Here is a 17,555-nt window from a genome sequence, read left to right as displayed (position 1 = left end):
AATGTGGATTCTCATTGCTTTAGTGGCTTGTACTTGATGTTTAAATATATTGATCTGAAAGCAGTGAAAATTTGAACGTGTTATTGAAAGTGTTGCAAATTGCTATTTTTAGTAAGCAAACAGATTGTTTTGTGGCTCATTCACAAAGAAAATTAGGCTTAGACTGAAACACCTCCGTATGAATTGGAGGAAAGCTGGTGTAGGCAGAGAAGGTTGATAAATGAATATTTTTATGCCATTACAATAGAGTGAATTAACTGGCTTTGCTTGTTGCAGATTATGTTTCATAGATGTCCTTTTAGTGCACTGTGTAATGCTAAGGATGTTTACAGACTATATTATACTCAAGTGTTTATATAAAACATAGCAGGACTTCTTTATGATTCTTTAAAGAGGACACAATGTCAGAATGCATTTGAGATTTTAGTTCGAAGAGAGTTTCGTTTATGGAAATCATTCAGAGAATGTGTGCAAGCTTTTGACTGGTGTTACAGAAACCACCCTTTAGACGGAAATGTTGCTGAACTATACAGAATGTGTCTGAAGTGAAACTGAGCTTTGTGTCCTCCTCAGGTGCTGAATACCAGGAGGTAGAGGTTCACCTGCTGAGGGAGAAGACGGGTTTCGGCTTCAGGATCCTGGGAGGGGACGAGGCGGTGCAGGCTGTGAGTCCGGAGGCTCGTGACAAGGCTCGTATGGGGCGACCGAGGAGTTCCCAACGATCGCTTCATCTCATTCCAGCTTAGCAAATCAGAGAGAGAGCAAGAGAGTGGGATATGGGAATTATAATCTGTACCAAACAGTCGCACACAACAGCAGAACAATAGACCACTGTTGGGCAACAAAGCTTTCCTTTGCTTTCTTTTGGCAAAGACATAGACTTTCTCCTTCTTGCATAATACTTGCTTGCTATTGTAGATAGAGCTACCCACTCACTTGCACCTTTCAAACTAGCTGTGGCTAGCACTCCACATAAAGCCCACTCAACCTCAAGCAATTTAGTATCAAGACACTGTCTGGGCTATACAAATTAGCTGCTGCTTTACCATGCCATGTGCTCTCCAAGAATATGCCTTCAGTTCCATTTTTTCCTTCACGATTCCCATACATACAGAGTTCATTTAGTATTTTACAAGTAGATGCCGAAACATGTATAGCAGTGTTTAGATAATGAGTTTTACCAAAAACCATTTTACCAGGCAATCATTTAAACATCATAGGAGCAATCAGTCACTTTACCGCCATCTACATCTAGGTGGCCATGTTTAAAATACAGTTCAGTAATCCCTGATGCATCCAGTCCATGCATTATTGGGGAAGCAGAAGGAGCATAGATGATAGTGACTGCTTGCTCCTGTAAGTTCCACTTTTGTTTTAAAGGTGTGGAGTTTTAATATGAAGACTTGTCCTCTGACAGATCGTTATTGGAGCCATAATCGAAAACAGTCCAGCAGAGCGGGATGGTCGTCTGCGTCCAGGTGATGAGCTGGTGTCAGTAGACAGGATGCCTGTTGCAGGCCGACCACATCGCTACGTCATTGACCTCATGCACGCGGCCGCCCGCAACGGTCAGGTCACTCTTACTGTGAGACGGAGGGTCCTTCCTCAGCCCAGTGAGTACTGGACAGCATCAGTTTTATTTGCACTTACGCAATACAACCAACAAATACATCATCATACGGTATTGTGCAAAAGTCAAAGACCACACCTCATTTCTGTGTTCTCCAGTCAAAACAACTTTCCTCCCAGTGCATGGGAGCAAAGGAAAAGTCAAAGAACTTTGAAATGCATTACAAATGGGACTGCTAACAACCAAACAAGACCTGGTAAACTATTCTAACTCTGTCTGAGTTGTAGGAAGTGAACCCAACCTCTAAGACCCCAACTTCTAGTGTTTAGGAAAAATATAATTGCTGAGTTTTTGGAAATTTGAAAGCAAGCCTCTCAAATAGGATGTAACATTTAATACAGATCAAGAGTGGACATTAAAAATACTGCACAAATGACATATTTAGAAGTTGAAACTTCTGATTAGTTTTGGGTTTTGACTGTAATAAATGAAGAGTGGTCTTATGTTATTTGTCAGTAAAACAGATTGGAATGTGTCAGTACAATTTTAGTGTGTTACAAAGCAATTCGATTGAGTGATTTTGTAATTCTCTTGAAGATTTCTTTAACTGATAAATGTACAAAGGAAACATTTCCAATGTTTTAACTGTCCAACTCAATTGTGTTTTGTAAATAGAAACATTTATTATTACTGATGTGTAGTTATAATCATACACAGGATAAGATGTAAAATATCCTATGCCAATCCATTATAGCTTCACGTAGGGCCCACCACTGTCACGACCGGGTGGACTGACGGAGGCGGACACAAATGCAATAACACAATTTATTACACGTAAGAAAAGCAAACAAAAACAGAGAAAAACAAAGGACTGTACAAACAATACTGAACTAAAGTCAACAGACACAGGACTACTGACTAAACACCAATCAAGGGAATTAAAGATATAAACAGACCAGACGGACCAAGGGTGACAGGGATATAAATAGACCAGACAGACCAAGGGTACAAAGATACGGACAGACTCGAGCGTTACCAAGAGGTACAGACCAGACAAGACAGATATAGAAAGATACAAACAGACCAGAGAGATTGATACAAACAGACCAAAAAGAGAGTTACCAGAGGGACTAACAAACCAAACTATACAGATACAAACACTCAGAAACTACAAGACGAAACCTAAACAAGGACACAGAAAGTGAAATGCAACCCTAAACAGAGAGAGGGCTAAACTAATCAGAGAGAGAGAGAGAGAGAGAGAGAGAGAGAGAGAGAGAGAGAGAGAGAGAGAGAGAGAGAGAGAGAGAGAGAGACTAGAAATACAAAACACAAACAAAACAGGAAACCCCAAGACAGGGCCAGAGCATGACAACCACAGTCTCGTCCTGTATATTATTACAGTCATTATGAGGCAAAATAAGTGAAAAAATTGAAAGGGTTATAGAAAATAGAATAATTTTCTTTGTGCTTTTGTCAGTAACAAATTAACTATTCATGCACTCCTTTTTTATTATTATTATTATTTAATTATACGTAATGTTCACATTTTTCTGGAAATGGGTCCGTAAGTATCTGAAGTGGTTTGAAAACAGTTGAAATACTTTCCCTATTAAGTGCTCTGGATCAGTACGGCTTGTAAAAGAGCAGCAGGTCCATAATTTCTTTGCCTGAGGCTGACTAAAGTACCTGACAACCTCTGTATGGCTGCTGCTTTGGAATAAAAGAGTTCCTCTTGTAATGTTTTAAATGTTTTAATGTTCTGTAAATAGCTAATGCTAATTTCCTAGAAGGCAGAGCAGGCAGATGTGGGTCCTATTAAACAAAGGATTCCGTAAAGCAAAACGAGCTTGTACCAGCAGCACATCTGACAAGATAAATGGGCCAGAGCTCTGACCTACTTGATGGAGGGACTAGTTTTAAAAAGCTCAACAACAGTTGAAAAACATCCAGATATTTCTGTTGTAACAGTTATTTACTGTACCAGTGCCCAGTGTGACTGAGTGGTTCAGCAGGCCTGGAATATTAAGATTCTTTAGTTATTGCGTATTTAGGAGTTGTTTGTCGGGCCTTTGTATTGGGATATGCCCTGTGTTGCATAGTGCCAAAGTCGATTAGCTCTTTTCTGCATACATTAAATACTATTTTTTAGTAAATTGTCCATGTGCCTAACCAAACCTTCATCTCACATTTAAAAGCAATGTATCAAAAACCCAATAAAAATGCAAACATAAATAAAAATAAAATAATAATAATAAAAGCAATATATCATGCAGCCTATATGTTCAAATTGTTCTTCTCAAACAACTCAAAATAGCAAGAGAACAGGACAAGGCAGTAAATAAATGGGGATCACGTCTGTGAAGGTTTTAAAGCAGCAGATAATAGCATAATAACTACAAACAGTTGTCAAACCAAACATTAGTTCACATTCAGTACGGGCACTAAACTGTGGATTCATTCACTCGTATTTATTGCCTCATTTTTTGGTCAACCATACAGCTACTGACCAGAGCAACGATGAATTAAACCTCTTTACTGTGTTTTAGCTAAACTGAACCCTATAGCAATGACTGAGATTGTCTCTACTGCCCCCTGCAGGCCAGCCTTGTGGAGAGAATGGTGCAGTGACAAATCCAAGTAGCTCTCCTCGAGGCCACGCAGTGTGTCCAGTCAACCTTCCACCCACCACTGATGTAGTCATCCACCGGAAAGAGACTGAAGGCTTCGGCTTTGTCATCATCAGCTCCCTGAACAGACCCGAGAACACCACCACAATCTGTCAGTCTCTCCCCCTCCATCACTTATCACTGGCATCTGTTTTCATTTTTCAGGATTTTACATGTGAACTTAAACTCTAACGGTCGGGTTTCTAGACCAGGATTAAGCCTAATTCTGAATCCTTAATGGTCCAGGGCTGTTTTATTTTGTATTATAAACCACATATTATAATATTACGCATACTGTAACAATAAATAAAATTTTAATAGGGGTGTACTACTTTTGACACATTGAAAGTGTACAGGTTTGAATGCAGCCCAAGACTAGGCTTAAGTCAAGAAAATAATGATCCTAATTATTGAGTGCCAACGTTATGTGATGTAGATTACTGGGTAATCTGTGTAAACAGCTGCCCTGCATGTAACAGAGGAGGGTTTAGTTTTCAACTCAGGCTGGAACATCACACTATATGAGTAAGAATCCTTGGACAAGACTCCTAATGCTAACTTAGCCTACAATTGTAACATGACTTAAACTGTAAACCTTTCTGGACGAGTGTCTGCCCACTCAGAGGAAAGGAATAAATTCACTTTGTTATGTTTTCCATTTTCTTTGCCTGTATCTCACATGTTCCTTGCTTTCTGAAATACAATATTGATTTGTAATTTCAATACCTACCTTATTGCAGCTGTGCCACATAAGATTGGGCGGATCATTGAGGGCAGCCCGGCTGACCGCTGTGGAAAACTCAAGGTTGGAGACCGCATCATGGCTGTCAACAGTCAGTCTATAATCAACATGCCTCACGCTGACATTGTGAAATTGATCAAAGACGCAGGACTGACCGTTACCCTGCACATCATCCCTGAGGAAGGTCAGACAGAATCTTGCTTCAGGAATTTATCAGTGCTTCTGCTGTTATGTAATACCAAATGTCCTGTGGCTTAAATTAATTTGTTGTTGATTGTCTGCTTCCTATGTCCTTCTTCATTATTGCTTAGCTGCATTTTGTAGTCAGAAAATTCTAGACCAAGAACCTTTGTCTAGAATTCAATATCAAAGATAAAGTGTAAGCTCAGTGAGAATGGTTCAGTGGTGGACATAGGAACCAGATATCAGAAGATTTCAGAATCTCAGAAATTACAATAAACTTTTGACCGGAAGTTTTGTGATATGCAAGTACAAGAAAAATTATTCCCAAAGAACATAACATTTTTTGATATTTTTTTGTTAAATGATGTGTAGGTTTGTGAGCCATTTTGTATAGTATACATTATGTTTACAAATACATTTAAAACAGTTCTATGCAACATGTAGTTCAAATTTAAAGAAATCATAATTCAAACATTATTTCAAAATGACAGTTGTCATTTAATGTTTAAAGAATAATAATAACTAAAATAATGTATGTGCTAATATTTGGATACAATATTATTCCCAAGAACATATTGGTACACAGGCTTGTGCAGCGCTTCATCCGATGGAGCTCATAACAGACACAGTGACTAATAAATTATTTTCTGTTTTCAACTCATTTTCAAACTACTTCATTTGTAGGTTATTTTTTGTTGAATAAAATGACAATAAATTACCATTAAATGACAAAACTTTAAAACATATACCTTAATAAAATGGACATTTGCGTAGCCCCCTGCTTCATAGTTATACAGAAATCTCTAGCGCCACTTCACATCAAATCTTTCTGAATGTGTGTTTACATTTTGTCCAAATTTTGAACTGTTAGTGGAATTGCCCTTTTAGACTAAGACCTTGGGAAATCTGACACAAAACTGTGAGTTATCAAAAGTTAAGATACAGTATAATGTGGAAATCACCATAAAGTTTGTTGGTGAATGGTGCACTTACTGCTTCAAATGAAACAATCTTCCACTTGAACACCACTTGTTCTTCTCCTACTTCACAGATGTGAGTGGCCCACACTCTGCCCCCACCTCAGAGAAGCAAAGCCCCTTGGTGGCTCAGAAGCACAGCCCTCAGACCCAGTCCAGTCCAGCAACTCAGCAGAGTCCCACTGTGGCCCACCCAAGCCCCCCAGCCCCCCACCCTAGCCCTGCTACTACTCAGCCCAGTCCCCAGTTGCTAGAGCCAGTCCCTGGAGGAGTTCAGTCCTGCCTCCAGCAGCTGGAATCCAGCCCTGGAGGCACCCAGAGCGGCCCATCTGGAAGTCAGCCTCTCTTAGAGGCAGTGCAGTCAGGCCCAGCTGTGAGCCAGCCAGGCCCTGGGATGGACCAGGGTGTTCCTGGTGTTCCAGGAGTTACCGTTGTTTCTGGTGTTCCAGTTGTTGGGGGCGTTCCCATTGTTCCAGTTGTTTCAGGCGTCCCCATAGTTCCAGGTGTCCAGCTCAGCACCATCGCTGGGGTTCCCGTCCCGGTGCCGCCTCAACTCTACCTCCATGACAGCAGGTACACTCTTTACTACTCATTAGGACAACTGAGCCATGTCTTATATTCAGACATTTTTGTTTTGGTGATACAGCTTCAGTTTGTGTATTTATTTTAATAAATTATCAGACCCTGGCAGCAGGTAGTGCTGCTCTGGCACAGTGTTGGACTGGTACCCCATCCAGCATTTGTTCGTGCTGTGTGCTCAGTGATTCCCTGTAGGCTCTGGACCCTGCACTGGATAAGCAGTTACAGACTATGAATGAAGGAACCGTGTAGACAATATTAAATATTTTGTTAAAAATGTAATCTGATTCCCTAATATTATTATTTTATATATATATATATATATATATATATATATATATATATATATATATATATATATATATATATATATATATATATATATGCCATGATTGTTTTTCACACTACTGTATATCATATGTGATGGTTAGAGAGGACCATTTAATTTCATAAACTAAGACTAGCTACAGTTTGAGATTATTTTGCTGCCCGAGATATGAAATAAAGGTGCCCCCTTGTTTACTGGCCTCATACCTTCTCACTAACAGACTGCATGATTGGATGTTGTTCGACTTGGACAGCTCCTGTTGTTCTTTGGGCTGGCAAACATTTAGGTCAAGTCCGAGACCCATTAGTTACACCAGCAGACCAGCGAGTGGTTTGTCCACTGGTGTGCACATAATTCCTTTGCACTAATCCTGGGGTTGAGCCATGGGGCCTGAGGTGCTGAAAAGGTTTGCCCCAAGCAAGCACCACTTCTCCTTTTCTCTCACTGGGTTGTGTAACATCGCTTAAGTCTTCATTCTGAATTATTTACCTGTGGATATCTGCTCAATAAAACATGTCTCTCCGCTCAGGGAGCCCTTCAGCAACCATACACTGAAGCCTAGCTCAGGTCTGCTCTGATTTATGCATCGCGAAAGACGAGAGACTGAGACTTGGCAAACTTGGTTCTTGCTCAAAGACGGATGAAAATTAGTTTTCCCAGAGCTTACGTTATGTTATGTTATGTTAAGGCTCTGTGGTGGCAGCCCTTTTATGTTTAAGATGGAACAGCCATACCTGGCACTGGAGAGACTCAGAGTATTGAATGACAGACAAATATTTGGATAATGTAATACATACATTTACAGTACACTGCATCTACTTTATAATACATCAGTGCTTCTTAGTAACCAGTATCAAGCCCTAAACTGTGATTTGTTGTCATATAGCCTTTCTTCTAACTGGAACATGTTGGCATCTACAGGTCAGAGGTTAAAGCTCGGCAGGATGTTAAACCAGACATATGCCAGCCCCCGTACACAGACTACAGACAGCCTCCTGTGGACTACAGACATCCACCAGTAGCAGACTACAGACAGCCTCCAACTATGGACTACAGACATCCCCCTCCTCTCATCGACTACAGACAACATTCAGTCACAGACTACAGGCCACAGGTAGGACTACACATCTCATAAATTGTTTTTCCACGTTGTGTGTAATGACTGCTTTCCACCAATGAGTTCTCCAAAACCCCACAGGTTTACTACGGTGGGCTGGTGTTGTAAAGACTAATGAAAATATATCAGCGTGCTGAACAATGTCTTGTGTTTTTGTGTTTATGCAGGACTATGACTATTTCACTGTAGAGCTGGAGAAGAGTGTGAAGGGCTTTGGCTTCAGCATTAGAGGAGGGAGGGAGTACAAGATGGACCTGTTCGTATTGCGGCTGGCCGAGGATGGTCCTGCGATCCGGAACGGCAGAATGAGGGTCCGTTTGGCATGATCTTCCTCTGCAGCACTGCAGTGTGCATGAGCTTGTGTTCCAGACTGGGTTGTGACTATAGCAGTATGACCCCAGGCTGAGTTGTACATCTTAGATCCTCCTATATAAGCGCTCTATAAATGAATCTGGACATTGTAATTTATTTGCAGAAGGCATGGAGGCATTCGTGCACAGGCTTGGAGAGACAGAATATATGATCAAAAGGAAAATTAAGCATTTCTCAAAGGCTGTGTGTGTGTGTGTGTGTGTGTATAGGTGGGTGATCAGATCATTGAGATAAATGGGGAGAGCACGAGAGATATGAGTCATGCCCGTGCCATCGAGCTCATCAAGGCAGGTGGTCGCAGGGTCCGTTTGCTGCTGAAACGGGGCACTGGACAGGTGCCTGAATATGGTGGGTATCACCATTAACACCAACACTATAGTTGCCACACAATAACATATCATCACTGCATTAAAAAAATGAAAACGATTTAATTATTATTATTATTTTTTTTTAAATCAGCACACCATCTGCTTTTGAGACTATAGAGAAATGTGCCATAAAGTTGACTCCTGAAGTTTTGGGTGGGATATCAACCATAAAGCTATGACCTTCTCTTTATTTTTACCTTCACTGTCCATTATCTGAGTTCCCCTGACCATATAGGAGCACTTTGTAGTTTTATGATTACAAATTATAGTTCAATTCTTGCTGTGTATGCTTTATTTTCCTCCATTCTTCCTGTTCTTCAGTGGTCAGGGCCCCCGCAAGACCACCACAAAACAGGTCTGATTTGGCAGGTGGTTCATTCTCTGCGTTTCAGTGACACTGATGTGGTGGTAATGTATTTGTGTGTGTTGTTCTGATATAAGTGGCTGCTGGAGTTTTTAAACACCTGTGTCCACTCACTGTCCACTCTGTTAAACACACCTACCTCATTGGTCCACCTCGTCAGAGACAGTAGCTCATCGGTTGCTGCAGAGTCGGTGTTCATCCACTAGTGCTTCATCAGTGGAAACAGGACGCTGCTGGCTATATATTTTTATGATATATATTATATATTTTGGGTTGGTGGACTATTCTCAATCCAACAAAGACACTGAGGGCTTAAAATCTCAAGTTGCACTGCTGTGTCTGATCCACTTATACCAGCAAAACACACACTAACACACTACCACCACATCATATCATATCACGCTGATATTATTCTACCTCCAAAATCGTACCTTCTCTATGGTAGTCCTCTGGGATTCCTGACCATTGAAGAACAGGGTGAAAGGACGCAAACAGTGTATATAGAACAACAGATGGACTCCAGTCTGCATTTGTAGAACTACAAAGTGCTCCTGTATTAATCAGTGGAGCTGAGAAAATGGACAGTGTGTGTAGAAACAAGGAAGTGGTCATAATGTTATGGTTGATCTTTGCATATATCCCCAAAACTGTAACTTTAGAGTAGAGCTAACACACATTACATTTGACTTATCACCTGGATTAACAAAAATAAATCAGTATTCAGTTCTATTGCAAATGCAGACGGAAAACTTGAAAAGTCAACATCAGTTTTGTGTTTGTATATAATGAGATATTTTATTATGATTTTAATTTGTTGATTTTGAAACTTTCCAACTTTGAAATAAAGTCTAATTGTATACTGACTACTGATTACACTGGAAAATGTTACCCTAAGGACTACTGCAGCACCACAGTAATAAGTAAATAAACATTTTTACCAAATACTGAGCAGAAGTTATACTTTTAATTTTGGCTTTAGTGTCCCTTTAAACCCCTTGCTGTAGGTTCTCGAGGTAGATTTCTGTTACATTTTTGGTAAATTTGGTCAAATTGCTGGTTATTTATCCTGCATCTGTATGAAGCTCTCATCTAAGGCTTTTTATTGTAGATTTCACTTCTAAACTGACTCTAATCTTATGCTCTTATCCTACTGGCTCTTTGTTCACTCAGCCCACAGACTTGGCTCGTCTGTATAGTCTGCGGTGTTTTGGCTGCTCTCTGTGTTGTAAATGAAAAGTACACAAGAACATGAGCATTAATACAAACTTGTCTTTGACTGATAAAGTTAGTAACTTTAATTAAGGCAAGTTAAATGTAACAGCTGCTTCCTCGGGGGAGAAAACTGGAGCTCAAGCTCAAGGTCGGCTAATCTGTTGTTGACTGGACCTGTTGTGGTCTGTTGTGTGTTTGGCTAACTTTGCTTCTATCACCTCGCTGAACATGAAGCATATGTATGTGAGGTGACATGCAGATCTCTGGTCCATAGCCAATCAGCTTCATTCTCACCCCTCTTGATTTGGGTCGGGAAGGAAAAGCTTGCTGATTTTACGCAGTTTCAGCAAGGTTCTGGAGGCTTGGACAGGGTCTAATGACAATGGAGGGATGCCAGAATATCGTCAGCCCTACTGTGGCCTGTCTGAACCCTGGCCAGTAGAGATAAGGTGTTAGGTTCTAGTATGTTCTCAGAAAAAATATCACTGGAATGGTACTTTTCATCTCATTTGGGTGGTCCCTTCAGGAGTCTGTCTTCAGTACATTTAGTTAAAGAACATGATTGCAATTTTAGATTTTTAAGTGTTCAGCATCAATTTTACATGTGCTATTTCATCAAGTCGCTTTCTTATATCTTCTTAAAGAGTAACTACACGCCAAGACCTTGTTTTCATTAACAACTGAATCGTATTGCTTTTTAAAATAGAAATTGCTTAAAAATGTGCAAATATATTTCTAAACTGTCAAGCATCCCTCAGATTCAGCTCTGCTTTACGTGCTGATTACATGTCACTGTATGAAAATCAAAATTCACATCCCTTGTCCCTGCCCCTAATGACACTGTCCTTGTGCCACCCTCGTAAGATAAAGGAAAATATCTTAAAATGAGACAATAAAGCCTCATGAGATTATTGTAAGCATATTATTCACCCTATTTCTAGAAAGTTTCTTTTGTTTCATCCAGAACAATTCTCTTATTCCATTGTCAGACCATTTGAATTGTTTCAAGAGTTATTTTGCGAAACAGGTCAAGTAGTTTGCTAATGGAATAAACTAGGTTCACTCCATAAAATGACTTAAAACAAGAAATAATGGTCTAGGAATTGGTTCAAATATCTTAATATTATAGCAGTCTTGTAAGTAATGAATAATATTGGATATGAAACTAGATTTAAGATCATTTCTCTTCCTATCTTTTTTGTAATTAAACTGTAATATAAATAATTGTGAATATTCACTTTTCTGCTATAACGGTGTATGTAGTTTAACCTTTAGAGTACACACTTGGACTTTAAAGCCTCCATTGTACTGTCTGTACCTTTAGTGAACAGAAATGTAACTGTACAGTTCCTTTTTTCTGACAATGTAGTAGCCCCTCTATTCTTTCTTTTTCTTTGCTTCTTCTCTATTTCCAGTAATGCTCTAGATTCCCTATCTTACTCCCTATCTTGTAGGAATGGTACCTTCCAATCTTTCCATGTGCATGAAAAGCGACACTCTTGCCTCTCCCTATTTCTTCATAATGGGACACTCTAAAGACACGGTTTGTGACAACTTGCATGTTTCTGTTTCTACTTCTACTTATCCTTTTAGATCACTTACTACTTGTATTTGAAATGTGTTGTTAAGGACAGGAGTGTGCATGACATGGTCTGAATCATAGGAACATCTGTGACTCAGCTCTGGGTTTGAGTGAAGATGCTTCCTTATCTGTCCATAGGGTAGACAGAGTGCTGTGCAAAACCAGGGAGCACCATTCATTTATTTAGCTTCTTCTCAAAAAGAGCATTAAGCAGAAGATAATTCATTTTCAAGAGCTATTTCAGAGAAGATTACAGACACCACTTCACTAAGAAAGGGCAAAGTCAAAGCGGAATATGTGAAAAGACAGGCCATTTCAAAGATGAAGCTCAAAACAAAACAAATGACTTAAAGATACAGAGAAAACAGGACTTTTCTTAACCCATAATAACTCAGTTCACCATAAAGCCAAATTATAAGGAATATAAAACAGTAACTTGCCGTATTCTTTAATTATTTTTGGGTTAAAATCCAACTGCAATGTAAGCATCACAACAAACCTGTAAATATGGTTTTAAAATAAGCATTTCTATGGTATCTACGTATGCACCAAGCACACTGTCACTCTGTAAATGAGGTCACACGTACACAAACTCACAGAGTGTCATGTGGCTGCAGCCAGGATGTTCAGTAAATGCCACTAAGGGACATGACGATTTAAATTAAAGGATAAAGGTGTGTAGGGAACGTTCCAGACCTTAGAAAGGGTTTGTGACACATGTCAAAAAAATGAACGTCTTTGAGAAACTCGAAGTAAACCTCCTGAAAATAATAAATGCAAACTAAATTCAGAACATTTTGAAATGAGTTAAGAGGCTTTATATTTCTCATTACAACTATATACGAGTACACAGTGAAATAAGCAACGTTCCACTGATCTTCCAAAAAGATATGTATGCATACATTTTTGGGTAATTGTCAGGAAAAATGTGAGTTTCTGTTCCCTTCTTGGATAGTGGTCTTGAAAGGACATTAAAACCATGAAGGGTGGTCTCTGGTTTCAGCAGAGTAACGCACCTGAATGTGATTCCAGTTTGCACAGTAGCATGACATTATTTGTTAAGTTTAGCACTGTTTAGTTCTGTCTGTTTAAAACTATGCAGGCCATTAACTGTCATTTTATGTTTTCCACTAGACGGTGCCGCCCCCCGGAGTTCTGTCCCTGCAGCCCCCTCTGCCTTGCAGAAAGTAGTGTCGCCTCACTAGTGCAACTCAACACCCTTCACCATCACCCACCATTTCACCCAGCCTCTGCTCCGTCCCACCGGCCCCCTGCCGGCCCCCCTCATAGGCACTGCATGACCGCTCCTGACAAGACAAGCTGCTCCCTGGAGGCCAGCTCCGCCTGGTGCAGCTTTGTGGAGCTGCACACAGAGAAGGGGTGGCAGGTCCATCCAGAAGAGCTGTGCTGTAAAGATGCTACCAGACAGGACGGCAAGAACAAAGGGAGGACAAGGGGGAGTTAAACGAGCGCAAACAGCGCGTGACAACCCATGACGTCCAAGGATGAAGGGAAGGATTGCATCCCTATAGCTTTGCGTGATCCAGGGCTGTGTTTTTTTTTTAAAGAAAAAACATGTTGGTGGTGTCATCCAGCCAGATTTAATGGCAGCTCTAGCCTGGCTCAGTTTGATTCAGGATCCATAGCAGAAACACTGTCCAAGAAGACCAGACCGGACTCTTCACATCTGGCCTTCCTGCCCACTGGATCCTCGCTCATTCTGCTCCTCCCACCATCTAAAAGGGAACCATTCCCTTCATATGGTTCCTCATGTAGAGGTCCTTTATTTTTTCTATTCTTTTGTGTTCCTTCCTGGCTCTTGAAGCAGTGGAAGCAACCAGTGACAAGAGAAAGGTGACAATTCAGATATCTATGTGTAGCATGAAAGGGGATTCCCAGGCCACCGAAGAATCCGCAATGAACTCAAATATTACATGAGTGTTGTGTTTCATTTTTTTGTCAGTGTGAATCCACCGTAGACCTTCTGATGTGCCCTGGTGTGAAGGATAAAAACAGGGCCAAGTGAACCATTGCAGTGCTTTTTCGGATGAGAGCAATTGGTATAAAAAGGTTGAGGTGGAAGGAAATTTTTTTTTAGTAACACTAAGGAGGAGAGGGGGAGAAATAAAACATCATATAAAAACATATCAGTTAGCGACCCAATCATAAAGACTTGTAGCTCTATCCATCTGTATTGCAGTATCTCTGAAACTAAGGAACATGTGGTACTACTATTACTATTACTATGAAATGCAGTCCATTTATGAAGGCAGAATTTTTTTGCAGCTCAGTATTAACCTGACTGTGGACTGTACCGAACCAAACCTGCTCACGACTCTTCTTGCAGGACTCCTTGAAGCCTCAGTGTGTTATTCCAGCCTCATTCTCCCTGTACTGTGCTTCATGAACCACACCACTGTGGGGCTGGGGCCCCGTCCCAATCCTGATGAGCAGCCCTCCCTTGACTCCCTTCCCTCAAGGGCACTAACATGGAGGGACCTTGGTAGATGGAAGCCGTGGGTTGAGATTAACATCCAGAGAGTAGAAAAGCTCCAGTGTTTTGTTTTAACTATGCTCCCTTTGTGAAGAAGAAGGGGACGAGAAGGTGTTTGACTCCGGATGTTGGGGCAGTAGCGATGGGAGTATGAAAGGAATGGGGGACCCAGTTGCGTGGGGCAGAGTGCCTTACAGCAGAAAATCAGTTGTCCATCGAGGCAACCCAAAAGGTTGAGTAACGTGGATCCGATTGGGTTTTGAACAAGCATAGAGTTTAGTTTTTCAGTATTTCATTAAAACACACAACCGTAGAAGTTGTTGCTTTTCTTCAAGCTTACAATGCATCTGTTTGTGGATATTGAGTTCAAACATTGTTCAAATTATACATCGCTCCAGGCAAATATTCACAGTACTTTATATTATCAGTGGTCCAATAGACCGGTGGCTGTTTTAGTATGGAACTACTTCTGTAGGCGCTATAACGAAAAGAGAGAAGACGGCAGTTGTGACCTACTCATTCCATCCAGCTTTCTCTTCGTACTGGAATTATATCAAAGAGTTTTTTATTCTATTATTTTCTTAAAAACCGTGGCAAGACATAACACGGTCTGAAAAGACGTGTAAAATATAATCAGTTTCACAGTGTAAAATTGATTCAGCTGAGTGCTTTACAATGAGGTTTTATTGCACTTCAAATAGTAAGTTGACAGAATGCATTTGGGTGCAGACAGAAGGTAGTGATCTACATGCGAGAGCAGAACGATTGGTTATTTTTAATATAAAATGACTGCCCTCTTGTTTGAGCCAGTAACCAGCAGTCCTAAATAATCAGTGGAAATAGTGTAATCTGTCTTGTAAATCTGTATTTTGACCGTGCTGAGAAGGTTTAGGATGGATTTATGGAAAGTATTTTTGCATCAAAACATGCCGGCAAAGTTACACTGGTAGTTCCAGCGCTAAATTAAAGAAGCCACATTTGGCCACTCCTCTTGATTTTTCACTGAACCTTTCCTTTAACTTACTATTTGAAATTCAGAGAACTGAATATTTGAAAACACTCAGGTTCCTTAAAAATTCTTTTACACTGTAATAGAATCACAATTTGAAAAAGGCATAGAGACATTTTCTTCAGGACAATAAAGTTTATCTTATCTTGCGGCATTTTCCTGAAATGCCACATTAATGATGCTTTTACAGAAAGTGTCTTCTTTTCAGCAAACTACTGTCACAAAACCAACAGATAATACAGAGCCTGACTCCCAGAAACTCTCACATTTAGTAAGATATCATACAAACCCTTATCTTAATTAGAAATTGTGGTACTTGCTCTACCAGTGAAGATGATCTTTGCCACAGAACTAATGAATACTCTCTTAAGAAAAGATGAGTAAAGTGGGGTTAAGTTGGTAATGTCAAAAGATCTTCACTTTCAAACATTGGCTTTTGCTCTGTTCTGTGGATTCCACTCCACCACTACTGGCTGGGGGTCTGGAATCCCAGCTATCACTGCTCTAGCAATTCAAGCCAGCTGCATCTCCTCCCTGACCGTGAAGGGTTAAACAGCGTTGCTTAGTCTAAAGCCGAAAGATTTGGAGGAAATAGGTAATTGTGATTTTTCTGATTTATATTGTAACTGCAATTTAATTGAGAAATTAAGATTATTTTTTACAAATGAAGGACCAGGTCTGTTTTTTGGCCAAGAAGCTTAGGATGGAAAAATTTACTAAGGATTGAATGCTGAGGATGTTGTGACAGGCTGCAAGTTAGTGATGCTTGTGATGTTCCAGCACATGAGAGTTTAGTTGCTTCTGACTGATGCAGCTCATCTTCAGACAGGTTACAAGGTCACTTTCTCCACTTACATTCTGTGCACTGTTGATGAAATTGTGGTTTTTGCTATTTGAAAAATGCAATTTCAATCTAAAGTCAATCTGTCAAGCTACAGTCTTCTGTTTCACCGATACTCAAAATAAGCATCAAGAAGAAACAGTAATGTATCAGAATGATGAGTTCTTGTTCATGTTGATGGATCCTATGCTGTACTCTGGTGGGAAAGAGGACTTTGTGCCGTATAAAAAAACACTTCTCTTTGGTTTGCCTTCATGTACAGTTCAATTAGCTTAAAATACACAGGCCTCTGCTGCTTTCCTCTCAGCCTGACGACTGTGCCAACCCAATACAGCACTAAGGAGTGTAACTAATACAGAAGTTTAAAGCTGTACACAGACCTGTATGATATTCACCAAATCGAATCAAATATGAGTTTCAGTGCACTGGTTTTTAGGGGGTGGGGTAGAAAAAAATGTGCTACAATAAAAACACTCCCTGTTCATAAGCTCCTGCTAGTTTTGAACCTAGCACATCCATTTGTACCGGTTATCGATTCACGAGTGGGTGCAGTGTGCTAGATGTAATTGCTGTTTACATGAGGAGAAAGGACGAGAAAGAGAAGAGCATCTATTGCACAGCTCTAGCTTTTACTATTGAAGCTGTATCCTGCCTGCTGTGGGGAAAAAAGGAAACAAACAAACAAAAAAATTTTTTATATTACTAAGGAAAATATTGAATCTGTGAAAGATGGCACGTTGAAGAGGCCCATTTCAGATCGATATTACTGTGTAGTGTTAGATGTGTATTTACCTTGTACAGCTGTACTCCTATAAATATGGTTTAATGTATTATTGATAGTTTCAAAGACTTAAGTGATCAAATATTTTTATGAAATGCAACAGTGCGGATATATTAAATTTTGCTAAACTCTTGTTTACCTGTATGATATTCTGAAACACTGTCAAATAAACTCTTGACATGGTGTAAAGTATTCATTTTATAGTACTCATTATACTCATGTCTGTTTCTGAGTGTGAGCAGTTGTCAAAGGTACTGGACAACAAAAAAATAAAGGAATTGCTCAGAAATGAGAGTTGTATTTTGTAGCTTTTTGAAAATTAATAAACAGCATATCATCACGTCCTGATAACTACTAAATTTCATTT

The 17,555-nt window shown here is 40.0% G+C and overlaps 1 protein-coding gene across 4 annotated transcripts in view; it reads left to right on the top strand.

Annotated features, from left to right (window-relative positions):
• Positions 1–17,445, top strand: part of magi2b (membrane associated guanylate kinase, WW and PDZ domain containing 2b) — a 146,538-nt gene extending 129,093 nt beyond the window's left edge. For 3 of the 4 annotated variants that reach the window (XM_066648660.1, XM_066648658.1, XM_066648661.1), the window contains 10 exons: positions 574–689; positions 1,418–1,613; positions 4,172–4,351; positions 4,980–5,165; positions 6,216–6,714; positions 7,970–8,162; positions 8,333–8,476; positions 8,747–8,885; positions 11,936–12,024; positions 13,198–17,445. In XM_066648660.1, the coding sequence (XP_066504757.1) occupies positions 574–689; positions 1,418–1,613; positions 4,172–4,351; positions 4,980–5,165; positions 6,216–6,714; positions 7,970–8,162; positions 8,333–8,476; positions 8,747–8,885; positions 11,936–12,024; positions 13,198–13,254 (1,799 nt within the window). In that variant the 3' untranslated portion in view covers positions 13,255–17,445. The remainder of the gene's footprint in view (positions 1–573; positions 690–1,417; positions 1,614–4,171; positions 4,352–4,979; positions 5,166–6,215; positions 6,715–7,969; positions 8,163–8,332; positions 8,477–8,746; positions 8,886–11,935; positions 12,025–13,197) is intronic. The other variant, XM_066648659.1, reaches the window with a different exon arrangement.
• Positions 17,446–17,555: the final 110 nt, after the last annotated feature.

Source organism: Hoplias malabaricus, chromosome 17 (genome assembly GCF_029633855.1).
Source record: "Hoplias malabaricus isolate fHopMal1 chromosome 17, fHopMal1.hap1, whole genome shotgun sequence".
Taxonomy (NCBI): Eukaryota; Metazoa; Chordata; class Actinopteri; order Characiformes; family Erythrinidae; genus Hoplias; species Hoplias malabaricus.
Note: the sequence above shows the minus strand (reverse complement) of the source record. Positions and strands in the feature narration are given on the sequence as shown.